This window comes from Pelodiscus sinensis, chromosome 20, assembly GCF_049634645.1.
Source record: "Pelodiscus sinensis isolate JC-2024 chromosome 20, ASM4963464v1, whole genome shotgun sequence".
Taxonomy (NCBI): domain Eukaryota; kingdom Metazoa; phylum Chordata; order Testudines; family Trionychidae; genus Pelodiscus; species Pelodiscus sinensis.
In genome coordinates, this window is record NC_134730.1 from 17612002 (window position 1) to 17631997 (window position 19996).

General features: G+C 43.9%; 3 protein-coding genes across 10 annotated transcripts in view; 2 read left to right on the forward strand and 1 right to left on the reverse strand.

Moving 5' to 3' along the window:
• Nucleotides 1-4805, forward strand: part of TOM1L1 (target of myb1 like 1 membrane trafficking protein) — a 48288-nt gene extending 43483 nt beyond the window's left edge. For both annotated transcript variants that reach the window (XM_075903824.1, XM_025185688.2), the window contains exons 12-15: nucleotides 353-413; nucleotides 1759-1843; nucleotides 2153-2234; nucleotides 3770-4805. In XM_075903824.1, coding sequence (XP_075759939.1) covers nucleotides 353-413; nucleotides 1759-1843; nucleotides 2153-2234; nucleotides 3770-3830 — 289 coding nt within the window. In that variant the 3' untranslated portion in view covers nucleotides 3831-4805. The remainder of the gene's footprint in view (nucleotides 1-352; nucleotides 414-1758; nucleotides 1844-2152; nucleotides 2235-3769) is intronic.
• A 1338-nt stretch (nucleotides 4806-6143) lies between these two features.
• COX11 (cytochrome c oxidase copper chaperone COX11) lies at nucleotides 6144-11521 on the reverse strand. Its single transcript, XM_075903825.1, has 4 exons — nucleotides 11177-11521; nucleotides 9186-9341; nucleotides 7714-7839; nucleotides 6144-7142 (listed from the first exon to the last, which is right to left on the reverse strand). The coding sequence occupies exons 1-4, from the start codon at nucleotides 11519-11521 to the stop codon at nucleotides 6957-6959; spliced, it is 813 nt and encodes a 270-aa protein (XP_075759940.1). The 3' UTR covers nucleotides 6144-6956.
• A 28-nt stretch (nucleotides 11522-11549) lies between these two features.
• Nucleotides 11550-19996, forward strand: part of STXBP4 (syntaxin binding protein 4) — a 161063-nt gene continuing 152616 nt past the window's right edge. Inside the window, exons 1-2 of one of the 7 annotated variants that reach the window (XM_075903819.1) lie at nucleotides 11550-11666; nucleotides 17928-18001. In XM_075903819.1, the coding sequence (XP_075759934.1) occupies nucleotides 17967-18001 (35 nt within the window). In that variant the 5' untranslated portion in view covers nucleotides 11550-11666; nucleotides 17928-17966. Of the gene's footprint in view, nucleotides 11667-14304; nucleotides 16412-16472; nucleotides 17063-17431; nucleotides 17822-17927; nucleotides 18002-19996 lie in introns of those variants that run through there. The other 6 variants (XM_075903820.1, XM_075903822.1, XM_075903823.1 and 3 more) reach the window with 6 other exon arrangements.

Below are 19996 nucleotides of genomic sequence, written 5' to 3' on the forward strand. Positions count from 1 at the left end.
AGACAAGGAGTAAGGGAAGTCGGCGGAAGAGTGCTCTATTTCAAAATAAGTGCTGTGTAGACACTCCCAATTTCAAAATAAGCTATTTAGAAATAAGCTACGTGATTGACGTAGCTCTGTTTGTGTAGCTTATTTCAAGTTAAGCCCTGCAGTGTAGACACACCCTAGGAGAGCAAGCTCCAAGGCTGTGGAGCCCTGACATGGAATGTTCTGGCAACTGTCCCCTTCTGGTGATTCTGTCTCAGCTCTGACCCAAGGTGACAAGCAGCCAGTAGAAAAATTATCTAATTATAGGTATGTGTGTATTTCTGTTCGCTTCTCAGTGACATTCCATGTGTTACCCATTATCTAGGTTTGCAACTGAACCACAAAGCACAAGCCAAAATCTCCCTGGTGGTCAGACCTACCAAAACGTGAGTAACCAGGATTCTCAGAACCACATTCCTCAGTGGTGAGTGTTAAAACAGAGGCCTCGTTCTGCTAGCTGTCCAGAAGGAAGAAAAAGATCCATCCGACAGCACTTTTCCAAAGCATCAGGGAACAACCATAATGTCCAGGGCAACTTCCCCTTCTCAGTACAACACAGTGTCCTGAAAGGTTCTGTGTGAGATGCTCGCTGTGGCCAGCTCAGTTGCTGCAGTTTGCCTAAGCCATGGCTGTATGATTAGTATTTAATCATAGATGTATAAAACACATTGGGATTGCTGTATGAGAGCCATTATGCAGTGTGTTTGCCCGAAGGATGTTAAGTATCGGGTAATTGACTAATTGAATAGTTGATGCATTTTGCATCAACTAATTCAATTAGTCAATAGGATGTCTCCGCCTTTGAAGTGAAGGTGAAAGTGCCTCATGAAGCCCAGGGTCAGCTGGGGACTCACTGACCCCGAGCTCTGTGTGGCGCTGCCGCTTTGAAGTATCCCCGCTTCTTCCCCCTCTTGCTGCCTCTCTCTGATAGAGGCAGCAATGGGGGGAGAAAGGGAGGAGTGACTAGTCCTTCACATCCCTAGTTTGCCCAGCTATAAGATTCCTGTTGCAAACCATCTAGATGCTGCAAGTTAAAAAAATTATGTAGAAATGTTAAGAATCAGTCAATCAAACACCATTTAGGAGAAATGTTCTATGTCATGGGCATAATATCCCACCCACAAAGGGATGCATTCTCATCTTAATAGGAGGAAAAGTAGATATAAAAGTAATGGGGTCCCAAATAAAATAAATGACTTGTCTCAGACTCTGAAGATGGACAGAGAGAAGGCTGCTCATCTGTTCTTTGGACAGAGACCCTTTGGACGGAGAATTTATCATGTCCAAGAAAGACTTACTGCCTTACAATCTACAGCACCTAGAGATCAGAACTATGTTGCACTAGGTTGAATCTAGTGGCTGCCGTCAGATCAACCCTGACCAACCATAGCTGCAAAGAAGGGTTATAAGGGGAGATGAAGTCACTGGTAATTCTTGCCAAGATTGCAAAGGGTTTTCTTTGGTCACATAAGAACTTGCATCATACTCTTTGAAAACAGTACGAATCTTGGAAGGCTGACATCACCCACTCCTACTGTAAAGACACAAGTGAACAGCCATGTACAAGTCTTTAAAATTTTAAACTGTATGCAAGTAAATTATATAGAGGTATACTAAAGTAATAGAAATATTGGCTCTAGCAGTTAGTTATACATTAAGGACAGGAATAGATGGATGTTTTGTGCTGGCTATTTGCTTACATACTAACATTATTATGATTGATTTCCTTAGCTTGCCACGGTTTTAAACCCAGTGCCTTTGCAGACAGTAAATCTTCAAACAGTTAATGCCTCATCGCAGAATGAGGCACCATCAGGTAATAATCTTACACTTCAGATCTAACCTCCACATTATGACATCTGTTTTGCCAGTGTCTCATTTGAACCTTGTATTATAAATCTGAACGATCACAACAACAAAATCAGTGACAAAAACTGTGGTCCAAGGCTCTGTAGGATGAGTTGGAGAAGTATGCATATGTTTAATATTTAGTGTGTGAAAATATATTGGGGATAATCATTTCTTGAATTACATCATTTCAAAACAAAACAAACACTCATCAGGCATGTTGTTTGCTTGCTTTAATATATGCATTAATTGCTCTTTTTCCCCTTCCTCCTTTCAGATATGTCAAAGAGCAGTTCACAGGCACCTCATTATTATGAGGTGATGGAATTTGATCCTTTAGCACCAAGCTATGGCACAGAGTGAGTAATTTTGAAAATTATTTATCTACAGTTTCCTCACTGCTTTTTAGTAGTGTATGATAGAATGATTTATTGCAGGAGATGGAGGCAGGAAAGTAATATCTTTTATTGTATGCATTTCTTTTGCTAGTTAAAAATGTGGAGGATTAATCAGACTGAGTTAGGCATCAGGGGAGGGCCACTGACATTGAGGAATGAACATTCCTGAGTTAGCTAACTAAGCAATAAACCTCTGCAGAATGTTTTATTAATACGTGATTGGGAAACTGGTGAACCTCTTATGTACTGAAAAATAATCTAGTAAACTCTAGTTCAGTGGTGTGAAAAGTTGAACATGGCAGTACTGAAGTTGATGAGAACAGCCTGCTATACCTTCACGGTAAATACTAGCTCAGAGCTATCTTCTTGTGTAGCTTTATTAAAATCAGTATGGCTGTGTCTAGACTGGCAAGTTTTTCCGCAAAACTTGCCAGCTGTCTACACTGGCTGCTTGAATTTCCGGAAAAGCACTGATGATCTCATGTAAGATCGTCAGTGCTTTTCCGGAAATACTGTGCTGCTCCCGTTCAGGCAAAAGTCTTTTTCCGAAAGACTTTTGTTCAAGAGGGCCAGTGTAAACAGCACAGTACTGTTTTCCGCAAAAAAGCCCCGATCGCGAAAATGACGATCGGGGCTTTTTTGCAGAAAACCGCGTCTAGATTGGCCACAGACGCTTTTCAGCAAAAAGTGCTTTTGTGGAAAAGCATCCTGCCAACCTAGATGTGCTTTTCCAAAAATGCTTTTAACGGAAAACTTTTCCGTTAAAAGCATTTTTGGAAAATCATGTCAGTGTAGATGTAGCCTATGTATTTAACATTTTTGTTTTCCAGCCATTTTACTTCTGGAGGCCTGACCTAAAATCCTATTTTGTTCAAATTGAAACGAGTCTAGTGGTGTCTCCTAGTAGCCCAGGTGGATACACAGTATTTTCAAAAATTCACCACACTTGGTGTGTTCAGTTCTGATAGCTGGCTATCCTGCAATTCAACTGCTGTCTCATAGTCAACTTAAACACTTAGGCTACGTCTACACTGGCAGCTTTTTGCAGAAGAGATCTTGCGCAAAGTCTTCCACAAGAGCACGTCTACACTGGCATGTGCTTTTGCGCAAGAGATATGCTTTTGCGCAAGAGCATCCATGGCAGTGTAGATGCTCTCTTGCGCAAGAAAGCTCTGATGGCCAATTTAGCCACAGGGGTTTCTTGCACAAGAAATTCATGTTGCCTGTCTACACTGCCCTCTTGTGGAAGAGCTCTTCCCGAAGAAGCCCTGTTTTCCAACGCTAGACTGTAAATTTACTTGTGCAAGAACATGCGTGCACTGTAGACACCTGGCAATTTTTTGCGCAAGAACAGCTGTTCTTGTGCAAGAAGCCGCCAATGTATACGTAGCCTTACGGAAAAATATTCACACTTGAGCAGGATTTCACTGGCACATTTCTGCTGAATAAAATGAAATGAGCATGATCTAGTATTTACCCTGCTCTTCTTCTTTCAGAGCTATTTATGAAGAAATTGATGATTATATCTCCAAGTCAGAAGTTAAAGGGCAATGCTAAGGTGGAAGATGAATTCTCTTAATGAACATAAAAGTTATTCTCTGATGCCAGCACTAGACACTGCTTTTTGTAACTGACAGGTGAATTCAAAGGAAAGTCTTGTTTGATATTCAAAACCTAGAAAATAAGGGGTCTTACCTCCTATCCAGTTCCATGTGTTAGGAGCTTTCAATTTGGATAACTGACACTGTATATAAGCTAAGTAGGCCCCAAGCATGCATACACTTATTTTTCAAGAGGATTATCTGTGTATATTTGTAGGATTGGGGCCTGAAACAAAGTTGTATACAGAGTAATACACTCTGCCACTAACGAGCAGAACAGAAGTAGTTTTCAATTACAGAGAAAAACTTTCCTTGAACTGACGTGCTGTTTTTTATGTGGCAAACAAAAACAACTGGAACTTCATAATTTAATCAGTTTATCATTATTTGCCCAATTGACACCACTATTGTGATTAACACCATCCTAAAACGCAGAAGGGATTCTGTATCTAGGGCCCTCCTATATTATTTGTGGTCAACGCAGATGTTACTTTATTCTACAACCTGGTTGGTTGAAGTGTCTATTATAAAACAAAGAAAAAATAGATTTACATTATCTACAAGTTTTTGTTCAACATACAAGTTAATGGGTTTTGTCTTAAAGACACCCTCTAAGTGCTGTTTTTATATTTGAATTCTTAATCCTATGAGAAATTATTTGTAGTGATGGAAAAAAACCAAATACATTTCCATATTGCTCATCAAATTATTTTAAGTACCTTGATCATTTAAAAGTGCCACTTTTATTAGCAGGGTTAAAGTGCCTTCCATATTTATGTTGAATATAAAACTTGCACTTTACTGAAGAACATAGTAGCACTCTTTGTTGAAACTTGTGATATAAAACTTAGTTAAGGTTTTTGTGGCTGGCAAGTCAGACTAAGATTTTTTTTTTTTAATTTGTGCATTTAAAGTTGAATTTTAACTTCAGAAATGTAAGCATTATTAAATTATATTAAATTTCCAATGGTTACTGTCTTTTATAATATAAAACCAGAGGGGAAAAATTACCGTATTAATAGAAAACGACCACCTTGCCATTTGGAGTTATATTTGTCATACCCAAAGGGTGAAATATCCATCCTGGTGACACCATCCCACTGAAAGTAGGCGTGTGAATGTGTGTGGGTGAGGATAGGCCTCCAGTGGCCAACATACCCAGTTGCTCTAGAGACCAGCTTTCTGGCTTACACAGAGCTCTTCTCAGGGCTGGAATGCTGTAGCTTTCTCTCACCAACAGAATTTGGTCCAATAAAATATGCCACTTCACTTACCATGTCTCTAATATCCTGGGACTGAATGACAGCACGTGTGCAAGCTGCCCTACTGCAGCAAGGCCTTTATATGTAAATCACAGACCCATTTAAGAAACATCTTGTCTCTAGTGAGATGCCATCTACAGCTTCAGAATAAGGAATAGTTTAACACTTTTTATTGTCACTAGATTTGATTAGACAACAGAGTTTCCCTCTGAATTGGGACAAAGTAAAAAAAATTTAACTGGGAGAAGTCTCAAATCCATTTTAGAAGTAAAATGGAATTTTCCAGCTTGCTGCTCAACTCACTTAAAAGGAAAATTCCCAGCCAACTCCATGGTGTGCTGATTTTTTGGGGGGGAAGAGGGGGAAGGGAAGAGATAGCATAGCTACATCAGGAAAAGCTTATAATTTTATATATAAGTACTTTATGGTGGGACAACTTATTTCACTGCCTGGAATAAGACACAGTCATAACTGAATTGGGGGGGGGGGGGAGGAGAGATTCTGTTGCTTAACTATCCAGGCACACAAAAAATGACAAATCTTAAGTGTAGACAAGGCTTAAGAGAACAAGCCACAGCAGAGCATTCTTGGCTGGGGCCCCTATATCCCAAGTATTTCCACTTTATGTAATAGCTAGAATTCTTATTACTTACGGCTGGCCCAGGGAACTGGTTTAAGTTGGAGGAGGACTATAGGGGAAATCAAATTTTTGGTTTCTGCTGCTATGGCAATACGTGCTGAAGAAAATAAAAGTTATTTTCAGTCTCTGATAATCTGTCTAAAGCTCCCAGAACTCCAAAGGAAGCTTGTTTGTTGCAATATACATTCAAAGAGATAAGTCAGTGGCTAAACTTCCATAGACTTCTCTAGGGCCAAGATTTGGCCCTCATTCTGGAATTTACATCCTGCACAGGGTAGGGCTTTGCTCAGACTCTCTACAGCAGGGTGAATTTCACCCACACGGAAGAAAAATCATTTTATGCAGCAGAACAATGTAACACTCAGCATTAAACTATTACAACCTTTTTAATCAGTCTAGTCAGATTTCACAATGTGTTATTACAAGATACACTGGATGCCAGTAAATACACAGTACAATAACATTCTTTTGTTTTGAAAGTGACTTACAAGTACTTTAAAAACAAATAGTTTTAAATGTAAAAGTTGCATAAAAATAGAGACAGGGAAGCAACAAGAGCTCTTCCGCATCACACTGTTCTTAAATCATACACAAATGCAATTTGCAGAGCCCTAAATGACAGCAATTAGATATTCTGCCATAATTTCAAATGTGACTCTAGTGATGTCTAGAACTCCGAAACATTACTTTTGGTATTACTTTTATCACAGCCTATACACTAAAAGGAAGATAGGAAGCATGGTCTGGGGGAAAGGATATTAGAGTGGCATTTATGACCTAAGCTCAATGTGTGCATGAGCGTGGGCATATCACTTCCTCAACCCTTTACCTTGGTTCCTCCATTCATAAAATGGGTATAACTGCCTATGTCACAGGGCTCTTGTAAGAATAAAATCCATTAATGATTACGAGGGTGTGGAATGTCATATTAATCCCTGGCGAGAAGGTTTCCTTTCCCCTTTGTGTTCAGACACATAGGTCCTTCTATAGAAAGCAGAATAAAAATCACATCTTAACAGCATATGTGTCATGGTTTAATAATAACAAATAAGTTCATATTGTATAATACTTCCATGTGGTGTTTCATGTCCTTATTGTGCCTTTGGAAGAATGTGTTTTGCAATGTTGACAGATCATCAGGCTGCTAGGTACCAAAGAAACCACGGATTCATTGTATAGTCTATTTTTGATAACCTGGGAGGGGTAATTTGTGTCCTCCTTTTGCTTCAAAAAAAGTGTAAGAAAGTGTTATCAGATCAACTTTGGCCATTCTTGGGTCTTCAGCAAATTCAGGATCTATGAAGAAAAACACAGGCATGTCCACTTCCTCTTGGGGATTAAGCCGCTGTTCTTCAAAACAAAAGCACTGTACATGGTGGAAAGTAGAAACCGTTACAAAAAAATACATATATATTACCTATTAAAAACATTTACAGTGTTGTTTTTTCTACTGCTCCTACTTTGATAGGCTCCTACATAACCTTAAATGCCTAATGGAACATGTGCCTAATTTGTGAGCATGAGGAGGTAGCAGGTTCTCTCCTTTATACTGTATTAACAAACATGGTCCATGACACAAACTTCTCTCCTATTTGGCAGGAAAGTATTTAATAATTTTGAAGTGGACAATAAGTACTCTGACTATTCAAGCCTTAAGTAAGCGCCCTCAAGATCACTAGTAGTTTATCATCTTCACTTTGGGAGCCACTCTAATGGGACTTGTAGAAGCTGTAGAAACCATTTTCATATTTAGCTAGAAGCCATCTTGTATAACAGAAACCATTTCAGCTTCTCCCTCAAGCACGTAGACCAGAGTGAACTTTGTCACCCCGTGAGAAGAGGCCTACAGGATAGGCTATTGGTATGTGTTAATTGGGCTGGTTGGGACAGGAGATGTTTGTCATTACAGATTGTCCCAAGTGACACACTTCACCTACTTGTATTTTATTGAAATATTGTCCTGCTTCAAATGGAACCACGTTATATGTAGAGATTCCAATTACTGGTTTGTCCGTAGAATTCTTTGCTTTGTAAAATGCCAGTGCAGTTTCTCCTGGTACAACCTGTTTAAAAAAAAATTATATATATCACAATTACTATATTTATGTTTACTACATCATTCTCACAAAGTTCTGTAAGACTTAAGTGGCTAAATTTATAACAGTAATAATTTTTTTAGCTGCCTTAAATGCTGATTCACTACAAGTAATCTATTTACAGTATTTCCAACATTAGTGAATCTGGAAAAGCGATTGTAAATTAAAAACAGTACTGAGAACCAGTTTCAATATTCACACAAATTAATCATAATACAGCTGCATTTGGCTCTTACCCTACAAGATACTGGGCTTTCAGGGCATGCCTGGAGCAGGCCTCTCACCTAGGTCAAAAGGGTCTGGCTAGTAGGACTCATTCTAGTTTTCTAAAACAGATGTGAAGATAGTGGTTTGAAGTTGTGGCTTTGGACAGCCCTTGGGCTTGCTACCAAGAGGTAAGTAGACATACTCCCATTGGCTTCAGTAGTTCAACACCTTTTAGAAGCCTTATGACAGCATAGAGGATTGGTTCTTTGTATATGTCAAATTAATAAACTTTGGTATGAAGTCCAATAGTCCTATTAAAAAAAAAAATCAAACTAATTATCTCAATAATGAATTAAAACAAACAGATAAAGAAACATGACTGATCTCAGAAGAGCCCTTAGCTGGTAACCAGTTATAAAGAGTAACAATATTATTCAAGGCAAAAAAAAAAAAATCCAATAATAATCAGCAAAAATACTGACAAGGAGATACGAGCCCCAACGTATAATTTACAATGCTGAAGTGGACTGCTTTGGCCTGCCAGTGAGAGCCCTGTAGTCTTTAACGCCCACCTGCATTGTAAATTGCAAGACTAGGACCCCAACTTGTGTTTTTGCCTTTGTTTGCAGCCCATGCAACTTTTATTAACCTTTCTAAAATCTAAGAAACTAATCTACAATCCGAAGTGTACAGCAGCACCCAAGAAAAATATTTGGTACGTAAAAATACTTTAATCATTTCAATTTTTAAATTATGCAAAATCCCTTTCACCATATTCTTTTAATCTGTGATGTGAACATTTATTAATTCAAATGAAAGTAGCTTCAGTAATGTTATTTGAATGAGTGCTGAAAAATAAGACTCTTCCATCTTCTAAATATTTGTGAGTAGTCCATGAATAAGCCTACAGATAGCCTTGATCCTAAAAAGGTTCATATCCATGTTTAAATCTTTTCAAGATCAGAGTCAACATATGTATTGGGAATCACAGAACAAGTTTTAAACAGTTAACATTTGAAGCCTCGATTTTTTAATTTTTGCAAGGTTTTTCTATAGTTTTGAGCAATCATTCTAGAATGTCTAAATGAATTGTGTACATTTCTTACATATATTTCTGTTTGCTGTGGTCTAAAATTCCAGTGTAGACTTGCATGCACATCCGCATTGAAAGTGACCTTAATGATACGATCTTTAACAGGTTCCATAGTCTCAATCTGGTCTGAACCATGGCCTGCTACTGCTGACCCACCTAGTCCAGTAGCCTGTATAAAAAGTTAAGCTGTAGTTAGCAATATTAAAACTGAAAACTTCATGGTATTTGAGGTACCAGAAGGTAAACAATTTCAACCTCTAAGAAAGAAGATTAAAGGTGTCACTACCAATTTAAGATCTAGTCAATTTCAATACTTGAAAATGGCCTCAGGCACTCCTCTAGGAATCTCCTGACCAAATGATCTTTAATTGATTTTTACCCTCTCTCCTTCATGCAATGTTCCACCCAAACACCAGATTGTAGTGCAGAAAGTGAAAATTACTGTACACACAGTAAACAAGTTGGGGGGAAATAATACTGTTAGACTGACTGTTATTTGGAATAATAATACATTTTAAAAAGTAGCAGGGCAAATGCCTAACAGGGCCTTAGCCATTAACTAGGTTCCTAGGTGTTATGCTAATACAATCAATAAATGGCAAGTGGATGACACTGATTTAAAATATATGGGTCAGAAAGATGAGGCAAGGAGAGGAAAGGAAGGGCCCAGAGTCCTGCTAGAGCCTGACATTTAAAGTACATCGATGCTTGTGGCAGCATGAAGTGTATATAGACACTGCATGCTCACCTAACATATTCTATACTGCTGTTTCTATCTGACAGGATTTAGATGGGTAGAGAACCCCACACACCTGATTATAGACATACTGGATTATAGACGCACATAGATTATAGACTAGTGCTAGGCAATCCACAGTCCACTGGGGTTGTATGCGTGGCCTGAGACATTTTGTTTACTGTTGCCACGTTCTGCTGGACTCCCATCATGTAGGTTTTTTTCCGACTGGTATTACTAAAGTGACATGCACAAAAGCCAGTGCGCTCCCTCTGCATCCAATCAGAGCACTGCTGAATCCCCCAAATACTAGGTAAACAAGGGTAGTTAGCAAAACGACTCCACCCCAGTCTTGGCTGCAACCATCTTGTGGCCCACTGAGATGAAGGAAGGTCATTCATGCAGCCAACTCACAAGTCTAGGTTTCCCACTGCTGCCCACCCAGCTCTCTAGGGGTGTGTCTACACAGCAAAGTTATTTTGAAGTAACAGCTATTATTCCGAAATAACCATGCGAGCGTCTACACAGAAATTCCATTATTTTGAAATAATGGACGGCTTATTCCGACTTCTGTATACCTTATTCCACGAAAAATAACGCCTATTCCGAAATGGCTATTTCGAAATAAGACATGTATAGATACTCCACTTTTGCTATTTTGAAGTAGGCCCTGGTGAGAGGCTGTTATTCCTCCTGGGGCTCTAAATCGAGATAGCACGTCCACATTAGGAAAGCCTACCTCAGACTAATTTTGAGGCTTCCCTGCAGTGTAGACGTGCTATTTCGAAATAACTATTCTGGAATAACGATGCAGGGTAGCCGTACTCTACACGCCCAAGCAATACCCGCCACATCGGCACTGGCATTCTTAGCGCTGGATACCTTCAACCCTGCCAGGCCGACAGGGGCCAAGCGTGGGGACGGCCGACAGGGGCCAAGTGTGGGGACAGCCTGCCTGGCGCTGCGGAGACATGTAGTGTCATGGGTACCGTACACACTGTCCTAAGCCTAGAGCATGGGTTCCCAAACTGGGGGGGGGGCGTGACAAAATTCAAGGGGGGGAGCACGAGGCGACCCAGCCTCCCCCCCCCATCAAGTTTTGCTGCCCTGTTCAGTTCCTTTCCTTTGCTCACAAGTTTTGCTGCTGTTGGGGGTGGGAGGGTTTTTCAAAAATCAAACCGGGGGGGGCGTGATGCCAAAAAGCGTGGGAACCCCCGGCCTGGAGGGAGCCTTAGGGCACCGGGGGGAGGGGGGGTCGCTGCCCTCACCTGGCAGTAGAGGCGGTAGAGCGGCACGGCCGCGTAGGACATGCCCACCATGCCCACGGCCGCGGCGACGACGTAGGTCAGGACGGTCTTGTTCCTGCGCCGCCGCTCCTGCTCCTGGCCCCGCGCGAAAGGGCCGGGGCGCGACACGCCGCGCGCCTGCGGGGGCCCAGGCCAGGCCTGGCGGCGGGGGGCGCAGCTCGGGCCCCGTTGGCTGTAACGGCCGAGCTCCCCAGGGCTCCGCGGCGGGGCTCCTCCCCCAGCGCCACGGGCCCAGAGGCAGAGCAGGCGGGGGCCCGATCCGGCAGCCCGAAGGACCCCGGCCCAGCCCCGCCCGCACAGCCCCATCCTCCTCCTTGCACACGTGACGCGGGCAGGTACTTCGCGCACGTCATTCGCCCTTTCTCGCGAGATTCCAGCGGCGAGCGCGGACGAGACCCGGGGCGGGCCTCCCAGACTCGGCGGCGCACCCAGGCTACGGCGGCCGCAGGGGGTAAGTTCGCGTTTTTTCGACGCCTCGCCCCGCCCCCTCCCGGGGACCCGACGGCTGGCGGGTGTGGTTTCCTTGTCGTTGTCACCAGGGCTTGGCGCTGGCGCCCTCACCCCACTCCGGGAGCGGGCCACGCTGCTTCCCCTCAGCGGGGCGGCAGGGCGAGGGGTTGCCAACTTGCATTGGACTCATCCTGGAGGCTCCACAAGGGAGAAGCTTGGATTCCGGGAGGCTCCCGGACAGTCCTGAAGGGTTGGCAGCCCTAGCGGGCGGGGACACTGGCAATGGGGCGGGGCAGCTAGCAGGGAGCGCTCTGCGTGGGAGAAGCTCTCCGTAGAGTTGCCAACTCCTCCCCCTCCCCCTCCCCCTCCCCCTCCCCCTCCCCAGGATTGGCCTGGAACCTCCTGAAGTTGGCTTCGCTCTCCCAGGGACAGTTGAAAATGACCCTAGAGGTGCTAATGGGGAAGGGTCAGGACAGCCGCAGGCCCCGCCTCTTCCGCCAACCAAGGCATCCTGGGGGGGCGAGGGGGGGCTGGCAGCAGAGGTCCGCCCCCCCTCACTGGCAGGGGACGTGGTGGGAGGAGGGGTGGGCCCCTGCTGCTGGTGCCCACCTGACCCTGCCACTCCCCCCCCCAGGCTGGAAGCTGGCCCCCCACAGTATTGGGGGTGTGTGACCTCTGGTGATCTGGGGCTCAGAATAATTATCGCTCAAAATAATTAGTTTGTCAGAGTTGGCAACCCTAACTCTCCTTGTGGCTGGCCCAGGGACGGGAAGCCCTTCTCAATGGAGACATGGCACGGACAGCCACTGAAGCGTGTCTTCAGAAACAGCCCGGGGAGCACGCTACTTCTCCCAAATTGGTCTGATTTTTGGGGGGGGGGGGGGAGAATCACCCCGCAAGACACACACTGCTCCTCCCACAAGGTTGTCCCCAGCAAAAATGGTGGTTGCTTCTGCAGGATCATCTGGTGAAGCATTGAGAAGATTGTGCAGGCTTCAGGGGTTTCCCACCACAGGGAGGCCTCATGGCCCTTTTGCTGATGTCAAGGGACCTCTCTCTAAGTACAGAGACATTTCTTGGGGGCTACATGCTATTATACCATTGTTGGGTAATTCCTGCTGTCCACAGAGTTTCTGGGACTGCGCAGAACCTCACCACAGCCTCATGGCAGGTGATTTGCATTGGACCAAGCAAGCAGCCTGTCATGGATTGCAATGCTGTTTTCAGGGTGTCTTCTTGTAGCACTGTCAATGTAATGACATGGGATGATGGTGCTTGGTTGCACTGTGGCGAGGCACTCTAGAGCCTTCGCGGAAGGGGGATTGGGACAAGTTCATCCTATTACATCACAGTATTTTCATGCAGCACACAGGCATTTTGTGGTAGTGCTTTTCTGTGAAGTCATGCATGGCAGTCAGTTGGTGAAGTTCAGAGTCATTGTAATGGCATTTTGGTACATCTGTTATTTGAACAAGTGGTTGCAAATAGCTTGGCCTTGGGTGCAAGCCAAATTTCTGAACACCACGTCCCTACATTGTCCTGATGATTGCTTTTTTTTTTTTTTGGCCTAGGGCTCAAGTTGGGTCAATGGATGATATTATGTTACAATGTCACCCCATTGTGTATTGGTGTGCCTATATTTTGATAGAAAACATTGACATGTTATATACAGGCAGTCCCCGAGTTACGCGGATCCGACTTATGGCGGATCCGCACTTACGAATGGGGCTTTCTTGCCCCGGAGCTCGCAGGCAGCGGGACCGCCCAGAGTGCAGTGGTCCCGCCACCTCGACCTCCGGGGCGAGAAAAGCTGCTCCGGGTGCCCCTGGTCTGCTGGGGACCGTCTCCAGCAGACCAGGGAGACGGGGAGCAAAGCCGCAGAGCATGCAGGCAGCGGGACAGCCGCGGCGCGTCTGGGCTGTCCAGCTGCCCCCGTGCTCTGCGGCTTTGCTCCGTGTCTCCCTGGTCTGCTGGTCTGCTGGAGACCAGCAGACAAGAGAGACGGGGAGCAAAGCCTCGGAGGATGCCGGCAGCGGGACAGCTGCGGCGCCTCTGGGCTGTCCCGCTGCCCGCGTGCTCTGCGGCTTTGCTCTGCGGCTTTGCACCGTGTCTCCCTAGTCTGCTGGAGACGAGGGAGACGCTGAGCAAAGCCACGGAGGACCCGGGCGGCGGGACCGCGGTGCATCTCGGTCCGCCGCCCGCATCTCCCTGGTCTGCTGGGGGCGGGGGGGCGCAGCTAGTGCGCTCCCCCCCCCCCCAGCAGACCAGGCTTTTCTCCGGACGCCTGTGGTAGAGCAGCTGGGGCTGCTACTGGAGCAACCCAGCAGCACCCCAGCTGCTCTGCCCCAGGCGTCCCCAAGTCAGCCGCTGCTGAAACTGACCAGCGCTGACTACAGGAAGCCTGAGGCAGAGTTGCTCTGCCCCGGGCTTTCTGGAATCATCTGCTGATCACTTTCAGCAGCAGCTGACTTGGGGATGCCTGAGGTTCTTAAGTTGAATCTGTATGTAAGAACTGGCATCCAGATTCAGCTTGTTGAAACTGATCAGCGGCTGATTCCAGGAAGCCCGGAGCAGAGCAACTCTGCCTCAGGCTTCCTGTAGTCAGCCGCTGGTCAGTTTCAGCAGCGGCTGAATCTGGATGCCAGTTTCCGACTTACATGCAGATTCAACTTAAGAACAAACCTACAGTCCCTATCTTGTACGTAACCCGGGGACTGCCTGTACTGGCCCCCACACACTAGAGGAGAAAATAGCATTATCTAGAGAGGATGAGGCTGCGTCTAGATTGGCATGATTTTCCGGAAATGCTTTTAACTGAAAGGTTTTCCGTTAAAAGCATTTTCGGAACAGAGCGTCTAGATTGGCACAGACGCTTTTCCGCAAAAGCACTTTTTGTGGAAAAGCGTCCGTGCCAATCTAGATGCGCTTTTCCGCAAAAAAGTACCGATCGCCAATTTCGCGATCGGGGCTTTTTTGCGAAAAACAAATCTGAGCTGTCTACACTGGCCCTTTTGTGCAAAAGCTTTGTGCAAAAGGGACTTTTGCCTGAACGGGAGCAGAATAGTATTTCTGTAAGAAGCACTGATTTCTTACAGTAGGAAGTCAGTGCTTTTGTGGAAATTCAAGCGGCCAGTGTAGACAGCTGGCAAGTTTTTCCGGAAAAGTGGCTGATTTGTATGACAAAACCTTGAGCAAAAGATCCTTCAAGAAGCTTATTCTTTTTTTTTTTTTTTTTTTTTTTTTTTTTAAAGTATTTCATGTAAATATTTTATTTACATTTTCACAAACTTAAAACAATATACTTCTGGACAGAACAAACTGAACTATATCTTTAAAAAGAAACTTCAGTTTACACATCCAACAACTGATGGAAAATGTGTAAATGATGTAGGGTGTTTGCCATTATTTAAAGTGTGGGAGAGATTGGAAGTATCAAACCTTGGCAGTGGGGCACTTACCCCACAATCATCTTATTAGTTGATGGGTATGAAAGAATATGCAGTACTTTCACATAGAACTTTTCATCCAAGAGATTCCGAGTTTCACATATTTTATTAGGATAAATCTTGGAACACCTCTTGTGAGCATAGGTACTTATCTCTACTGATTGGTAAACTCTGTGTGGAGAAGTCAGGTTATTATTACTCATCCGTTGTTTTTCTGAGAATTGTTTTTTGTTTTAGATTTTCAGAAAGCTCCAGAGTTGCAAAACAAGTTCTACCGGATTTTGACATTGTAATTGTACTGGGATTGTTATGATTTATGAGCTCCTTTTATTACATTGCTTAAAGTCAAAGCCCATACAACTGAAATCTAAAGCTTTAGATCCTATAGTAAGGCTGCATATTCAGAATATTTGGCACATCTTGTTTTCAGGTATCACTTTAGTGGGTGATGGGCAATTGCACCAAATGTTGCAGTTAATGGATATGCTGCCTTCTAAAATGAGCTTTAGCAGTCCATTCTTGTAACATACTGGTTTGACAAGTATTGAATAACTCTTGTTACAATCAAGGATACTTGTTTCTTCAGCCAAAAGGCGTGAAAATCGTATTCAAAAGAGGAACAGATAGTAACAGCAAGGGAAGATGAAGTAAACAAGTTCACTTAAAACCAACATGTTTGAACTAGTTTTTAAATGAAGTGGTAGTATATTTTTGCACTCGTAATGTTTCAGCAGTTTATGGGATGACTGTAACCTAAATACATTTAGGTATGTTTCTCATGGACTCACAGTTTTGGTGAGGCTATTATTAGACTGACCTTTTTGCATAGTTTTTGTTATCAATAATAACAATTAATTGCACCTTATATCCCATACCTGTATATCTGACTTTCTTAAAGGCTATAAAAGCAAAACTGGTGCTTTATTGCAAGTCCCAGAATTTTAAAAAATATGAGATTAGGTCCTGTGTATGGAACAACATGGAAAAGCTCTATCTATATGTATATTTCAGAATGCTTCTGTCTGTGAGTCCATTTGTTTAAGAACTCCTCCTAAACAGTAAGAGCTAGGTGCCACCAAATTTGGTATGCAACTTCCTCTTCCACTAACTTAAAGCTAGGGCAGGGTTTGGTTGTGCCAGGACTGGAAGCCCTGGGAAAAGGACAGTTTTCTTGAACATGCAAAGGGTGCAGCAAGCCTGCTGGGGAGAGCTATCCTACAGAGCTCACTGGTGAGAGCTGTACCACCAAGGGAGTGACCAGCAGGGCTGGGACTCTGCCATCTTTTCTGCCAGCATACCGGTACGTAGCACCCCTGCCCCAAAACCTTTCCCCCTTTTCCAGACCTTGGCCACAACACTGGGTGGGGGTGGTAGGGAGACCCCGGCAAACTGGGGGAGCTTGGGGAGGAGACAATGGGCTCCTGGCAAGCTGGGGGCAGGAGGGGGGGACCTGAACAGGTAGAGAACAGACCCTGGTGACCGGGGGGAGCTGGAGGAGAGGCATAGGCCCCTGTCAGCCTGGGGTGGGACCTAAAGACCCCAAGCAGCCTCAGCGAGGGCTAGAGGGGGAAACAACAGAGACAACAGGCTCCTGGCAGGGGTTTGTGGGGAGAGACAACAAGCCATGGGAGGGTTGGGGGAGGTCTGAGGGAAAGAGAAGGCCTCTGGTGGCCACGGGCGGAGAGACAGAACACCCTCGGCATCCATGAGGGAGAATGTGGGGGGAGAGAGAGAGACAGAAGGCCCTTGGTTGGGGGAGGAGAGAAGGCCCATGGTGGCCTCCCGGATGTTATCCCTCTGCCCTGAGCCCCTCCTCATCCCTCAACCCGCACTCTCTCACCCCTCCACACTCATGGCCTTCTGCCCTGTCCTTCAACCCATCTCCAAGGCCCTGTCCTGATTTCTGCATCCCACACCTACCACCAGCCCTGAAGGACCTGGGCAGTTCTGGGTAAGTCTTCTAGTAATTAATGTTGGAAGATAATCAGAGTTCATATTCTCTTCTTTAGGATTATATTGGGGTTCCTCTTACTATGTCTCTCTCTATATATACATATAAAAAACCTTTTCCTGCGGGGTGACAGAGTGACATCATTCTCCCTTTTCCACAGTAGCATGCGTGTTTCCCTGCAAGCCGAATCTGGCGCAGAGTCTCGGGATTTGCTCCTCTTCCCCTTTCCCTCGTAGGGTGCTGTCACTGTAATCTTGCTGAGAGGCTGTGGATGGCTGTGGCCTCAAGCTGGGGCGAGAGGCTGGGGTTGGCTGTGGCTGGAGACAGTTGGGGGGGGGGGCCGAGAGGATTGGGGGGAATCCAAGAGGCAAGGGATGACTGCAGCCAGGATGGGGGCAGAGAGGCTGGGGCTTGTGCGACTCCGGCCTTCCGTGGCGGCCGGGGGGAAAACCGGTCCTGCCTACTCTCAGAGACGGGGGTTGATGAGCATAGTGAGCAGGGGGCACCGCCCCCGGTAATCATGATTACTGTACTGGGTTTCACAGAAGGTTTAAATTACAAAGGGTCTAGTTTTAGGCTTTCTCCAGTGTAAATCTGTAGCTGCTCTATTTACTGTGGATTTATACTGGTGCAATGAAGAACTGAGCCCAGGATATTAGGTGTTTGGTATTTTGATCCTCAGCTGTGAATGTGTGAATTAGTTATGCCCAGAAGTGATCTCTTCCCCCTTATCTTCAGACAATCAATCTTAAAAAAATGGTATGAGAATTTCAATATAAACATGTCTGCACGTTTCTAAAAGTGGAGTCTCCTTTTTTTATAGCAATCTTTAATCTTCGATGTGGCTCTGTCATTTATGTTTCAGAATTTTCCATTCCAAACATTTAGCAGTTCATCTAAGAAAATGGCCTCTGCAGGGTCCTTACATTTACATAAAAGGTAAGTTTTGCTTGCTTTTATTTTATTAATAATGCAGTAAACCCAGTAATGCAGTACTGAATCAAGTTCTCTTTTGTTAGCAATGGTAGTGGTGGTATGTTATTTCAGTGATTTGATTTCTTGAAGATAACACAGTCCAAAGCAAATTCTTACAAATGTAAATATTTTAATTGTTAATTTCTTGTTCATAATGGCTCAGGCCTAGGAATTTGAAGACTTTTGTCTTTCGACTGAAAAAGCTTTCCCAGATTGCCACACAACTGTGTCTCATCTCTGCTTTAGAGCTGTCACTTCTAAGGGTTGGAGAATAATTCAGTCAAGTTTATTCTTTCCTTTGTCTCCCTACTGAGACTGCCTTAAGGTTCCAGAGTTGTGCCAACTCTGGTTATTTTTTTAATGTAGATACATGTACACTAAGTATACTAGGTGGAGACGAGCAAACTCCAAATGAAAACAGCTATTAAATCTTCCACTGGTTGCAAACTAAGGCCTTTAAGATGAAAAGCTGCTTATATTACAACCAATATTCCCTTGGAAACTTTCTTGTTTTGGAGTAATCATGCTATAAGTTTATTGAAGATGTTTATTTAATGAGCTTCTCTTAGAAATGAGCTGGCTACAATATGATCATGCAGAATATGGAGTTTATATGTTATGGCTCAGTATTCTCTGCATAATAATGTTTACATTTGTCTTGTATTTTATATCCGTATTTTAGACACATTTATTAACTTCTTAACCCTGTGTCAAAGTAAATGCTGTTATACTAATTTTACAAGTGATTATATTTAAGAGCCTTAAATCAACTGTAACTGAACCAGTGGAATCTTTCCATGATTAGCTCAAAGTAAATGGTATTCAGGAATCCTAACTCCCAGATCTTTCTCAAACCGCTAGATAACCAAGCCAACTATGTCCGCAAAAATGATAATTTAAAACATACACAATCAGTTTATGCAGAATTGTATCATGACTGATGTGCTCATGAAGAACCCAGCAAATTGTGCGCTCAGTATTGGCAAACTAACTTCATATTCAAAAATTTCTACTGGTATGGTCAATTAATAGCCATCTTAATTTCCGATGCATGGAAACTGAAACAAGAAAACAGTTAACAGTGTTTGCCAGATAGAAAAGTACAAAATCAATAAATAATTTTTCTTCATGTTTCTTAAAACAATTGAAAATTAAATGCAAATGTCCTATATTGCATTTGACTGTATCCTTTTAAAGGGCCAAAGAAACTTAGATAAATATTCTTCAGAATTAGCTGCATTGCCATTGATACCAGATCATGGTTCTTCAGAAATCTTTATTATTGTTTTTTTAAAACAGTGAGTATATAGTTGTACATGGAACAATGTGCATACAGTTGATTCTTCTTTTCGGTGTGCTGTACAAAGAAGCATGGTGGTGGATAACTAGTCATTTGGGTGTGTCTACACAGCAGCATTATTTTTAATAACATCCGTTATTCCAAAATAACAATGCGAGCGTCTGCATAGCAACTCCACTATTTCAAAATAAATTCGAAATAACGGGGAGGCTTACTCTGACTTCTGTAAATCTCATTCCACGAGGAATAACGCCTATTCTGAAATAGCTATTTCGGAATAGCAGTAGTGTGGACTATGGATGTGAAGGACTAGTCGACTATCTGATAAGCAAATGTTTATCGGATAGTCGACAGGCTAGTCTACTAGTTCCTTCTCCCCCACTTGCTGCCTCTATCAGAAAGATGCAGCAAGGGGGCAGGGGAAAGAAGAGGGACTAATTAAAAGGAGCAGTGCTGCATGGAGCCCGGGGTCAGCGGGGGAGTCCGTAATTGATTCTGGGTTCCATGATATCTTGCCACTTTGAAATGCCGCAAAGATCCTGACGCCGGGCTCCTCACAGCCTTTCAAAGCAGCAGCACCACATGGAGCCCGGAGTCAGCGGGGTAGTCCCCAGTTGATTCTAGGCTCCATGGGGTGCTGCTGCTTTGAAATGCCACAA